Genomic DNA, 13,155 nt, shown 5'->3' with positions numbered 1-13,155 from the left:
TTGTATCTGTGACAGCCTGACCAGCGCTATCTCCATTTTAAAGTAGTACATGTCTTTATTGGCTGATTGCTCCCAACCCAGTTGATTACTTTAAAATTGTGAAAGCCCTCAATGGCAATGTTCATGGTAAAACCGGTTATATCCATGAGTCCTCTATCTCTATGACAACAGACACGACTCTTTTTCAAACTTGCCTAAATGCCACGTGAGTCTACTTATATCAGTGCATTCATAACAACCTAACCTTCCTAAACATTACTTCTATTCAATCAAATAGATCAAATAAGTCTCATGTAGCACATTAGAAATTACATTGTTGTTGACCAAGTTCGACTGATTGACCACCATACAAAAATTCCTCACTTCATGGGTTTATTTTCGTGGACAGATTTTGGGTGGAGTAAAACCTCTCGCCTCGCCTCGTCCTCTCTGAATGAAATAAGCAGTACAGTGGTTCTTATGCCGCGTTCAAAACTGGGAACCCCGAATTTAACGCGTTCGAAAAAACTGGCCCATTCGAAAAAACGAGCCTGACTGGGAAAAATCGGTTCGAACGGTCATCCAACTCCGAATTCCAACTCGTGAACTTGGCCCACTTTCTATGGCTCCGACTTTCCTACATGAAAATCACTGACGTCATGATTTGACCTCGTATTTTTTTTAGATCCCAGTTGTGTTGAACCCGAGATTAGAACAGCGCACATACGTCTTATTTAGTCACGCCCTCTGAGCTATGACGCCACCCAATAACATCCTTTCTCTTCAGTATTAACGGTAGTAAATAATGACCAAGAACAATTTCCCATGTTAGCGGTTTTACTGTTGTTCTTTAAACCTTTATTAAACACCATGGAACTAAAGATATGATTAATTTAACTGCACAGCTTTACATGCTTACTCCATGTAGTCTTTAATTCGCGTTGGAGACAGGACTGATACACGTTATACACTAGCTAGCTGCTAACGTTAGCTAACAATGGCTAACTTTATGGTTTTTCACACTCAAATAGCCTCCATCATGGAGATGCTAGCGAATTCAGCCGTGGCAGATATATGTAAACTCATAGACGACGACTATGCGGTTTTTCGTTTGGAAATAACTCAAAGCCAGAAAGAAAACAGGGCATTGCAGAGGAAACTACATATACTGGAAATGAATGTGGCACGGGAGCGCGCAGAGAAGACAACGCAGGAGCGCGTGCTCGCCAGTCGTCCCAGTAGTGTCCTCGACCGATACAGAGGAATGGCAAGAGGTACATTTTGCAGGGAGCGGTCTCCCCGTTCCCCTGAAATTCCAATAATCACACTCACTTTAAATAATGCGATGCATGGAACATAATCAATGAATACATAGTATACCAAGAAGTTAAAAGTGATACCTTACATCCTTGTCAATTGTAGACAAGGTTTCCATCCAATTAGCGACAGATTTTCATGCAAATATTCATAAATAGACATAAAGAAAATATGCGCATTTTTCCAACACGATATTGTTTGCATCCAGTTTTCATGAGAGTAAAGTCATAGGTCTACCATATATTACAAATAAAAAACAATGACTTCTGTGATGGAAACATGAAGTGTCGGAACAATTAAAAGTCTCCAACTTCAGCGATTTTTGCAATTTGTTCCAGTCACAGGCAGCAGAGAACTGGAACGAAAGGCGGCCAAATGAGGTGTTGGCTTTAGGGATGATCAGTGAGATACACCTGCTGGAGCGCGTGCTACGGGTGGGTGTTGCCATCGTGACCAGTGAACTGAGATAAGACGGAGCTTTACCTAGCATGGACTTGTAGATGACCTGGAGCCAGTGGGTCTGGCGACGAATATGTAGCGAGGGCCAGCCGACTAGAGCATACAGGTTGCAGTGGTGGGTGGTATAAGGTGCTTTAGTGACAAAACGGATGACACTGTGATAAATTGCATCCAGTTTGCTGAGTAGAGTGTTGGAAGCAATTTTGTAGATGACATCGCTGAAGTCGAGGATCGGTAGGATAGTCAGTTTTACTAGGGTAAGTTTGGCGGCGTGAGTGAAGGAGGCTTTGTTGCGGAATAGAAAGCAGACTCTAGATTTGATTTTCGATTAGAGATGTTTGATATGAGTCTGGAAGGAGTGTTTACAGTCTAGCCAGACACCTAGGTACTTATAGATGTCCACATATTCAAGGTCGGAACCATCCAGGGTGGTGATGCTAGTCAGGCGTGCGGGTGCAGGCAGCGAACGGTTGAAAAGCATGCATTTGGTTTTACTCGCGTTTAAGAGCAGTTGGAGGCCACGGAAGGAGTGTTGTATGGCATTGAAGCTCGTTTGGAGGTTAGATAGCACAGTGTCCAAGGACGGGCCGGAAGTATATAGAATGGTGTCGTCTGCGTAGAGGTGGATCAGGGAGTCGCCCGCAGGGAATTTTTGCGGACTCCAGAATATTTGCATGAAAATCTTAAACCAATTGGATGGAAATGTAGCTACTGTTATGTTTCCACCAAATGTACTTCTTGCTCATAAAAATCAGTGCGTGATGATATGGTACACACAAAATGTACTTGCATTAAATAGCAAATGTGCCTACTCTTGGCGGGTGCAGCCCAGGGTTTCACAAACTCGGTTCTGGGGCCCTGTGGGTGCATGTTTAGTTTTTTTTGCCCGAGCGCTAAACAGCTGATTCAAATAGTCAAAGCTTGATGATGAGTTGGGTATTTGAATCAGCTGTGTAGTGCTTAGGGGGAAGAAAAAAAACATGCACCACCATGGGGCACTCTGTTCAGAACGTTGACATCAGCAAAGCGCTAGCCCGCAGGACATCATACATTCTGTCAGTCATCTGCCTGGTACAGTCGAAACTGGGATTCATCCTTGAGGAGCACACTTCTACGGCGTGCAGGTGTGCATTTGCCCACTGACGTCTGTTACAATGCCTAACTGCAGTCAGGTCAAGACCCTGGTGAGGACGACGAGCACGCATATGAGCTTCCCTGAGATGGTTTCTAGCAGTTTGTGCAGAAACCATCCCGCAGGTGAAGAAGCCGGATGTGGAGGTCCTGTGCTGGCGTGGTTACACATGGTCTTCGGTTGCTGAGGCGGGTTGGACATACTTCCAAATTCTCTAAAATGTCGTTGGAGGACAGCTTATGGTAGAGAAATTAACAATCAATACGAATTGCACACTGCCTGAAAACTTGAGACATCTGTGGCATTGTGTTGTGACAAAACTGCATATTTTAGTGGCCTTTTAATGTCCCCAGCATTAGGTGCACCTGTGTAATGGTCATGCTGTTTAATCAGCTTCTTGATATGCCACACCTGTCAGTTGCATGGATTATCTTGGCAAAGGAGAAATGCTCACTAACAGGGATGTAATTAATTGTTTGTGCAAAAATTGAGAAATAAGCTTTTTTTGCATATGGAACATTTCTTGAATCCTTTATTTCAGCTTTTTAAACATGGGAGCAACACTTTACATGTTGCAGTTTTTGTTTAATACAGTATGATCTGTTACATTTACATAAGACAGATGGTTACTTAAGGCAAACACAAAAGTAGGGTGGGTGTATAATGCAAACGTCTTGCAACGTAAAGGTTGCAAGTATGAATATCACCACAGACAATTTTAGCTCATCAACACATTTGAGAGAAATACTTTTTTTGTGCATATGAAGCATTTCTGGGATTTTTTTATGTCAGCCCATGAAACATGGGACCAACTCTTTACATGTTGCATTTATATTTTTGTTGAGTGTACCAAAACCAGATACTTTTAGACTTTTACTCAAGTATTTCACTGGGTGACTTTTACTTTTACTCATTTTCTATTAAGTTATCTTTACTTTTACTCAAGTATAACAATTGAGTACTTTCTCCAACACTGGTTGCTAGGTTTCCATCCAATTGTCGACCGTTTTTCATGCGACTATTACGAAATTTGACTCGTGGATAAGAATCAGTGCGTGATGACTTAGTGCGCACACAATTTACTTTCTAGTTTAAGTTTTTATGAACCGAATAAAAGGTTAATGTGTTTCCATCACATTTTCAACTCCACGGGTAGTTTTGTCACAACTGTTGCGTTAAATAGCATATGTACCTACTCTGGTCTTGGTACGTGTGCTCTATCCAACAGCTCTCAGATACAGTGAGGGTAGGCTGGTCTACATAATGAGATTATTATGGATAAAAGCGGGAATAATTTTATTTGTCAAACAGCAGTCCAGCATCGATCATCATGTCACCAGAATAAGACCCTCGATATTTATTGGAAATGAGCATGTCGATTGTGTACAATATAGAGTTGAGCATTGACAGTACCTAACTTAACCACCCCTTTTCCCCCCAATCACTCTCTTAGGTGAAGGACATCTCACAGGAGGCCACAGGACCTTGCAAAGCCAGCAGGACAAAATACGTGGAGAGATGAGCAACCCATAACAATAGATGAGGGGAGTGGAACCTCAACCCAGCATGTTATCGTGATAGAGGTTAGTGTCATAGTGTAACATAAAAAAATTACAGTACATCAAATGTGTCTAATTTATTTCAGGAAGTCTCCCCTCAGCTATTCATTAGCTTACATGTACATCCTAAGTTATCATCCATAGGGGAGCTTGTAAGACTTCCATACGACATTGTTATCCAATTCTATTTATGTACCGGAATAACCTCCTTTCTTCTTGTGTCAGTCTGCAGCGGCTGCAGGTCCTGTGGTTCTGCAGGAGAGGCCGGAAGGAGAGGAGGACCCAAGACACAGAAGAGACGTCCAGACTGGAGAGGCTGGAGCGCCCCCTGAAGCCATGGAGGACCTAATCTCCGCCGCACCCCTGCCCAGGACCCAACACAGCATCACAGAGGTCAGTGGGAACGCCGAATGCTGTCCTCAAGTCAGAGACAGAATTTAATTGTAACACAAAGGATCTTACACACTGAGAGACTGGGTCTGGCGAGACTGGGCTGTCCTCCTGCTCCCAGCTCAGAGTATTTACCGGTATTTCACCAGAGCCAGAGGACAGTTTATTATTTTGGTGATGGTGACGCGTTAGACACTGGCATTGATAATCTGTCTTGTTCTTTCACTGCAGAGACAGAAAGGTAAGAACTGTGGGGTTAAGATCAAGGTGTCAGAAACAATAGGACTACTACAGAGTCCAAGATACAGTAGACCACAAAAACTGAAATTTACACCAATTACTGCCCCCCCCCCCCAAAAAAACACTTTTTTTAAATTGGATCTTTTACCTAATGCTGGTGCACTAAACATTCACAAATTCCCATTGGAACACAGCCATTTTGAAAGTGAATGGCTTGCGCGAAATGTCATACCTTAATTTCTCGTCTTACAAGAATGATATACAGTGCATTCGGAAAATACTCAGACCCCTTAACCTTTTCTACATTTTGTTACGTTACAGACTTTTTATAAAATGTATATTAAATAGTTTTTTTCCCCTTCATCAATCTACACACAATACCCCATAATGACAAAACAAAAACAGGTTGTTAGAAATGTTTGCAAAAAATAAACAAATCATTGAAATTGATATCACATTTACATAAGTATTCAGGCTCTTTACTCAGTACTTTCCTGAAGCACCTTTGGCAGCGATTACAGCCTCGAGTCTTCTTGGGTTTGACACTACAAGCTTGGCACACATGTATTTGGGGAATTTCTCCCCTTCTTCTCTGCAGATCCTCTCAAGCTCTGTCAGGTTGGATGGGGAGCATCGCTGCACAGCTATTTTCAGGTCTCTCTAGAAATGTTAGATCGGGTTCAAGTCCGGGCTTTGGCTTGGCCAAATACTTTGCTCAGTTCATCTTTTCCTCAAACCTGGCTAGTCTCCCAGTCTCTGCCGCTGAAAAATATCCCCACAGCATGATGTTGCCACCACCAGGCTTCACCATAGGGATGGTGCCTCCAGTCATGACGATTTGCATTCAGGCCAAATAATTGAATATTGTTTTTTATCAGACCAGAGTATCTTGTTTCTCATGGTCTGAAAATCCTTTAGGTGCCTTTTGGAACACTCCAAGCGTGCTGTTATGTGCCTTTTTACTGAGGAGTGGCTTCCGATCTGATCTGTGCTTCAACACAATCCTGTCTCAGAGCTCTACAGACAATTCCTTTGACCTCATGGCTTGGTTTTTTCTCTGACATACACTGTCAACTGTGGGACCTTATATAGACAGGTGTGTGCCTTTCCAAATCATGTCCAATCAATTGAATTTACCACAGGTGGACTCCAATCAAGTTGTAGAAACATCCAATATGATCAATGGAAACACGATGCACCTGAGCTCAATTTCGAGTCTCTTAGCAAAGGGTCTGAATACTTATGTAAACGATGAGCAAGCTAAATGGAGCATGTGGAGGATGCATACAAGGTAATGTAGATGGTGAAGGAAATGCATTGCTTTACAATGACCATCAGGGTGTACCCTTTCCACTCATACTAAATGTTTACACTTTTGGTAACTTGAGCTACACTGCATACTCTATTAATATGTCCATAGCCCATGATTTATGGACTTCATGGGGGGAGATTCTTATGCTATTGCCAGCAGTAAGATTTGAGTTAGATTTCAAAACAGACAGGGCCTGTAGCTTTGAAATTATACGTCACTTTCTATTTTCAGATAAAAATACATGTTTGACCCCCACACTCGCCGGGCCCTGTACAGGCCCCAAAACAATCGCTCAGAGTTTAAAAGATTTAAAATGAATCACTAATAACATTAAATAAATACAAATCTTCAGAAATGACTTGGTGAAAGCAACAATATAACTATGGCTTTAAAATGATGGTGAAAACTTGAAGAAGTGTTGGTGTTAAGTGGGTTAAAATCTTCCAAGAAGTCTTTATTCATATTAAACATCTGATATATAGAATTTTGCATGTAGTCTAATGTGGTCTACTGAATGGCACTTAATTTAATGAACCCATGTGGTCTATTTTAAAAAGCACTTAAAATGTAATATTTGTGCACAATTTCTACTTAAAAGGGATGCCAAAGGCACTCATTTCATAGAATGACCCTTATCAACAATAAACATTTAGTAAATACACCTACACATACCCACACACTAACAAACACATACTGTACATGTCAAAATAATTTAGTCAGGTTTGTCTGATGATGAATGTTGACTTATCATAGCTGACTTGTTTTTGCCCACAACATCATATTTACGTCCACCATGATGGGTTTAACAACAATGAAGTCATAATGGAACTATAGTATAGGATTCAAACTGAGTGGGGATGGGTAAACTCTCCATGTTTTAAGGGCCTTCCGGGTGGCACAGTGGTCTACCTGTGTCACTAGAGATTCTGGGTTTGATTCCAGGCTCTCTCGCAGCCGGCCGCGACCAGGAGACCCATGGGGCGGCGCACAGTTGGCCCAGCGCCGTCTGTGTTAGGGGAGGATTGGGCCGGCAGGGATGTCCTTGTCCCATCGTGCACTAGCGACTCCTGTGGCGGGCCGGGCGCAGTGCACACTGACACGGTCGACAGTGTGGTGAAGAAGGCGCAACAGCGCTACTTTAACCTCAGGAGTCGAATAAATTTGGCTTGTCACCCAAAACCCTGATACACTTTTACAGATACACAATCGAGAGCATCCTGTCGGGCTGTGTCACAGCCTGGTACGGCAACTGCACCGCCCTCAACCGCAGGACTCTCCAGAGTGTGGTGCCGTCTGCACAACGCATCATCAGGGGCAAACTACCTGCCCTCCATGACACCTATAGCACCCGATGTCACAGGATGGCCAAAAAGATCATGAAGGACAATAACCACCCGAGCCACTGCCTGGTCACACCGCTATCATCCAGAAGGCGAGGTCAGTACAGGTGCATCAAAGCTGGGACCGAGAGATTGAAAAACAGCTATTAACTCAAGGCCGTGAGACTGCTAAACAACGATCACTAACTCAGAGAGGCTGCTGCCTACATTGAGAACCTATCACTGGACACTTGAATAAATGGATCACTAGTCACATTACACAATGACACTTTGTTAAATTATGCCAGTTTAATATTGATTACATATCTTACATTACTCATGTCACATGTACATTCTGTATTTTATACCATCTACTGCATCTTGCCTATGCCGCTCGGCCATCGCTCATCCATATACTTATATATTCTCATTCACCCCTTTAGATTTGTGTGTATTAGATACTTGTTGGGGAATTGTTAGATTACTTGTTAGATATTACTGCACTGTCGAAACTAGAAGCACAACCATTTCGCTACACTCGCATTAACGTCTGCTAAAATCTGATTTGATTTGAGGTGTACTGTGTTTCCTCCGACACATTGGTGCGGCTGGCTTCCGGGTTAAGTGGGCATTGTGTCAAGAAGCAGTACGGCTTGATTGGGTTGTGTTTCAGAGGACGCACGGCTCTCGACCTTCGCCTCTACCGAGTCCGTATTTGAGTTGCAGCGATGAGACAAGACTGTAACTACCAATTGGATACCACAAAATTGGAGAGAAAAAAGGGATAAAATAAAATATTTTTAAAGTGTGTTTTATTATCTATGTTTATGTATGTACCTGAGGGAGTGTATGCCTGTGTAATCTGTTCCAGGAGGAGGAGGGTCCAGAGTTGCTGTTGGTGAAGGAGGAGAGGTGTGAGGAGGGTCTGGGGAATGCTGATGGGACCATGGTCATGGAGGACAACCAGACTACACCTCCTCCTGAACCCACAGAGGAACCAGCTGAGCAGCACAGGACCACACAAAGTCTCACTGAGGTGAGCCAACTCTAAACTGCTGTCTGTATGGTATTAGGTCAGGGCCCGTATCCACAAAGCCTCTCAGAGGAGTGCTGATCTAGGATCAGTTTTGACCTTTAGATCATAATGAATAAGACTACGGAGACCAGTGGCGGTCAGTGCCGCCCCGCCCCCTGTTTCACTTGCTTTCGTTTCACTTTCAAACTCTCCTCCTCTCACCTTTTGTTTTAGTTTGGGGACTTCAATTCACAACACATCACCTGTATGTGACCAGACAAAGAACTTTCCAAACCATGTCATAACCGCTACACACAGCCTACATCGTTGTCCCCATATCAGCTTAAGTAACATCCTAGTCAACATAGCTAATAGAACTAATGTGTTAGTAAACACGCTACAATCATGTAGTAACATTAGTGTATAGTCAGTAAGCAGTTTAGCAGTTACACCAGAGACCCCGGTGGCAATGGATTAATAAAACCAAAAGCTTACCTAGGCTTTGAAAAGTTCCAGTGTTGTGTTAGATACTCATAGCCAGCTAGCTAACATAGTATCCCTCTGTTTGAGCCGGGTGTTGGTTGGCTAAAATAGCCAGCTGCATTTGCTAAGTAAGTGAAACTAAAAGTGAAAAAAATGACTCTCTCTCTTGCTTCTCCTTAATTTTGGAGAAATGAATTTGTCGAAAATCATTACACTATTGTCTTTCGCTCTCTTTGAGTCAACTACTCACCACAGTTTATGCACTGCAGTGCTAGCTAGCAGTAGACAGGTGGGGACCTGATCCTCGATCAGCACTTCTACTCTGAGACTCTTTGTGGATACTGCCCCTGGTCTTGATCAATTCTGTCTTAAGTGTGGGACCATGTCTTTCAATTATCAAACCATTAGAGTGTTAAGTAATCAAATCATCTAAACATGTTTTCATAGTACTCATAGCAATCCCTCATTGCCCAATCAGAAGATGCTCCATAGCAGGGTGCTCATATCAGATTTCTTGATCCAACATCCTCTCACTCTGTATCTCTTACAGTCAAAAGACATGGAGGATGGGAAGCCTGATCTGCTGCTGGTCAAAGAGGAGACAGTAGAAGACGGACCAGAGAGCATTGATCTGCTGAGTGGACTAAAGATGGGGGAGCAAGGTAAGGGAGAAATACATATAGACTACATACAGTAATAGATCTTCCTGGATATCATTTATTTCTTAATTTTATTCATTCATAAAATGAAATCAATACAACTTATGTTTACATTTAAAAAATAATGTATGAACTTGACCAGGTAATTTCCCCCCAAAATGTAGAACTCTATATGTAGAATTCTCTCTGCCATGTTTGTAAAGTATTTTGTAACCTCTTCCTGCAGGTGGTTGGCTGGAGGCTAACAGAGGAGACTGGGCTGCCATCTTGGATTCCCAGACCCAGATGGGTGCAGCCAAGGGCCCAGGGGATGATATCACTGAGCAGGCCAGGACCAGAGGCAACATAGTGGAGGTCAGTGGATGGGACAGCGTCCTCAACTCTGGACTGGGGAACAACACTGTTAACCACAACTAGAAACATACAGTCGAACACAAAAGAAGAACTGAACTTAGTCTACATGATAACAGACTGGCTGAGAGCAGGGCAAGGTGTAGATTCCGATCGCAGGGACGGGAAGGTGCCAGTATGCAGAGGGAGAGAACAGACACAGACTCAGCTAGCGATGCTCCGTCCTGCTCCTATAGTTGTGATTCAGAGAGACTGATGATGCCTCAGGTTAACCCCCTAACAGATGCTGCCTTCAGCCTGCCTTCTATGGGATCTATCAACTGGAACATAGACCCTGCAATAACACAGTCACTTCCTGATTTCATCCTCCTCACACTCATAATAAACCAGACCTCAGACAATGCTAGTGCATTGTATCTATCATCTACTCTGCCAGTGTTTTAGATGTATTAGGAAACTGGTTAAGGTCAGCTGAGGAAAGAATGAGTATGATAAGGCAGAGTAGATGATATGGTGATGGTTGTTGGTGTGATGTAAAAATGCTTCACTGACGAAAATTGAGAACCTTGTCCTGTTGTTTGATGCAGGTGTTTTATTTAGGAAATTATAGTGCTTTAATTCATGTCTACTTGACATGAAGATGTGTGTAATGCAATGGTACCAGATTTACACAAAAGGTAAACCATAATGTTACCATAATGAGTTATTCTACTTGTCACGTGTCGTTTTGTGCAATAAAACTACTGTACTTCACGTTATGTGAGTGTATGAACACTTTGTTAAAATTAAATACAACATTGACTCTGTGCTGACTGACTTGGTTATTTTTGTATGTATCATTGCAGGGACTGAGTTTCCCTTATGTCAGTCGAACCAAAACATTATACTTAATTCTTGAATCAACACACAGGGACAATTTTCATAATAAACTCCAATGGCTCCATATTGTTAGGTACTTGAATCACAGTGTTAGAGATGGGCTTGACTGTGGTTAACATTTTATAATATTGTGTACAGCAAAAATGTTTGTGTATGAAACTTTATGCTTTTCTCTTCAATTTTTGCTTACAGCCTGCAGTCCATGAGGACCGGCTGTTACCCGGTGTTGCTGGTGGGAGAGACTGGACCTCTGAAGCAGCTGGTCACAAACCCTGGCCCCTGATCAGGACCCTGGATCAGGAGCCGTCGCGCTTCCTTCCCAAGTCGGAACCAGGACCGAACCACGAGGGACAGAGACTCCACCACCACACAGAACAGAACCAGTGGACAGGTGGACTGAACAACCTCAGCCCTGGTGGTCATCAGAGAGACAGAGGCTCCAGTCAGGGATCCAGTCTGCAGCCCAGACCCTTCTCTTCACAGTCTCAGTGCAGGGGTGAAGCAGGGCCTGGGGGTGATAGAGATAGACCCTCCTGTTCCTATGATACAAACACCATAGTATCCATGATGAACAGAACAGGTCACCCTGGGCTTCAGCCTTCATGGAGAGTGGTGGGAGACCCCCCTGGTGGTAGTCTTTCAGGAAGTGTGTCTTCTCTTTCAGAATCTCATCTAATGCCCGGTGAATGGGTTCATAGAAGACCCGGACCTGGGTCTAGCCTTCCTCAGTTACCTCATGGTTACCCCACCAATACAGACAAGGTCAGGATGGGCATTCACCACAAGAGGTACTTAGCCTATAACACAACACACAATCCCGACAACACCCAAACAATGACTAGAGGTCAAGGAGGGAGCTCAAAGACTAACCACCTAAGGGTGGTGACTCCTGCTTCAACCTCCTCTGACGTCATTGGGTCACAACATGGGAAGTCGAGCATTAGGACGGACTCCGACAAGCCGTATGCCTGCCCCACGTGTGGGAAGCGCTTCACTGAGGCGACTTATGTGAAGAGGCACCAGACCGTTCACACCAAGGAGAGGCCCTTCAAGTGCAAACTATGTTACAAGAGCTTCTCCTTCCTGAGTAACCTTATCAGACATCGGAGTATTCACAACGGGGAGAAATCGTAGCAGTGGGGCTTGAGATGTACACAGGGGATATCTGGGAACCATTCTTTAGCTGACATATATTATAGTTATCATGTGAAGTGATCTGGGATAAGAGGGTTTTTTGGTGATGACTGAATCCCTCAGTTGAGCATCTGGGTGGGCTCACATTCTCAGATGATAGACTTGTAGTTTGGTGTGCTGGCATAGCCAAAATACTGTCATCGAAGTGTAACTATAATCCCCCTATGAATTTATCTTTGTCTATGTTCTATTCATAACAAACATAATGTCCTTCTTTATAACACCCACTCCCCCAAAACATTTGACATAATCAGGTGGTACCTGTTCCTTTATGTACTATAAATAGGTGATCAAATCTGTTAATAAATCAAAATTAATGTTGTCCTTTTGATATGTTGACTTTTTGTTTTCTTGTTTATCATTTATGATTAAAGTGGTCTTAGTTTCCTTGGCTTCCTTTGAAGTTAGAACCTATAGGTTTCCGTCCTTTCCACAGATTTGGGATCTAGTTAGCCATTATTCTTTAGGTAATTTAGGGACATTTTTCTAAAGTCTTCTCTGAGCTTGAAAGATCGCGATCATGAATAGAAAGTCTGATGTGTAATGTAATAGGCAGAACCATATTTCAAAGAACAGCATGGGAGGTGTGATGACGCGAAAGCTTAAGAATGGTGTTAAATTCAGACCATCTCCGGAGTACACAATCTTGTCTTTAGGTCTTCTTGCTCTCTTGAGGATCTCAAAATGGAATCGGTGGGCAGTGGCGATGTAGATCAGGATGAAGTGGGCCTACCTGCGGTGACAGGTGTGGTAGAGGCTTCCAATATTTGCCCTGTGAATCCTACCGGAAACGATTTTGGACCAGTGGGAGTGAGATTTTTGGAAAGAGTGGATTCCTGCTTTTTGTCCGACCCATACATTGTGTCA

General features: G+C 43.1%; 1 protein-coding gene across 3 annotated transcripts; it reads left to right on the top strand.

The window, feature by feature from the left end:
- Positions 1–760: 760 nt before the first annotated feature.
- LOC124012490 (B-cell CLL/lymphoma 6 member B protein-like) lies at positions 761–12,610 on the top strand. 3 transcript variants are annotated; one of them, XM_046326152.1, is made up of 7 exons: positions 761–1,253; positions 4,341–4,470; positions 4,672–4,839; positions 8,579–8,743; positions 9,756–9,867; positions 10,091–10,218; positions 11,287–12,610. In XM_046326152.1, exons 3-7 carry the CDS (start codon positions 4,783–4,785, stop codon positions 12,226–12,228), a joined length of 1,404 nt encoding a protein of 467 aa, XP_046182108.1. In that variant the 5' UTR covers positions 761–1,253; positions 4,341–4,470; positions 4,672–4,782; the 3' UTR covers positions 12,229–12,610. The 3 variants fall into 3 exon arrangements, with proteins under 3 accessions (XP_046182108.1, XP_046182109.1, XP_046182110.1); XM_046326153.1 differs by lacking the exon at positions 761–1,253 and adding an exon at positions 2,691–2,879; XM_046326154.1 differs by lacking the exons at positions 761–1,253; positions 4,341–4,470 and adding an exon at positions 7,587–7,825 and having other exon boundaries at positions 4,712–4,839.
- The last annotated feature ends 545 nt before the right edge of the window (positions 12,611–13,155 follow it).

This window comes from Oncorhynchus gorbuscha, linkage group LG24, assembly GCF_021184085.1.
Source record: "Oncorhynchus gorbuscha isolate QuinsamMale2020 ecotype Even-year linkage group LG24, OgorEven_v1.0, whole genome shotgun sequence".
In the NCBI taxonomy this organism is placed as follows: Eukaryota; Metazoa; Chordata; class Actinopteri; order Salmoniformes; family Salmonidae; genus Oncorhynchus; species Oncorhynchus gorbuscha.
Note: the sequence above shows the minus strand (reverse complement) of the source record. Positions and strands in the feature narration are given on the sequence as shown.

Excerpts from the sequence above, each read along its gene's own strand:
- LOC124012490 (XM_046326152.1), top strand. The coding sequence starts at position 4,783 with ATGGAGGACCTAATCTCCGCCGCACCCCTGCCCAGGACCCAACACAGC. Across the intron at positions 4,840-8,578 it reads CCCAACACAGCATCACAGAG|GAGGAGGAGGGTCCAGAGTT; the intron begins GTCAGTGGGAAC and ends AATCTGTTCCAG. Across the intron at positions 8,744-9,755 it reads CCACACAAAGTCTCACTGAG|TCAAAAGACATGGAGGATGG; the intron begins GTGAGCCAACTC and ends TATCTCTTACAG.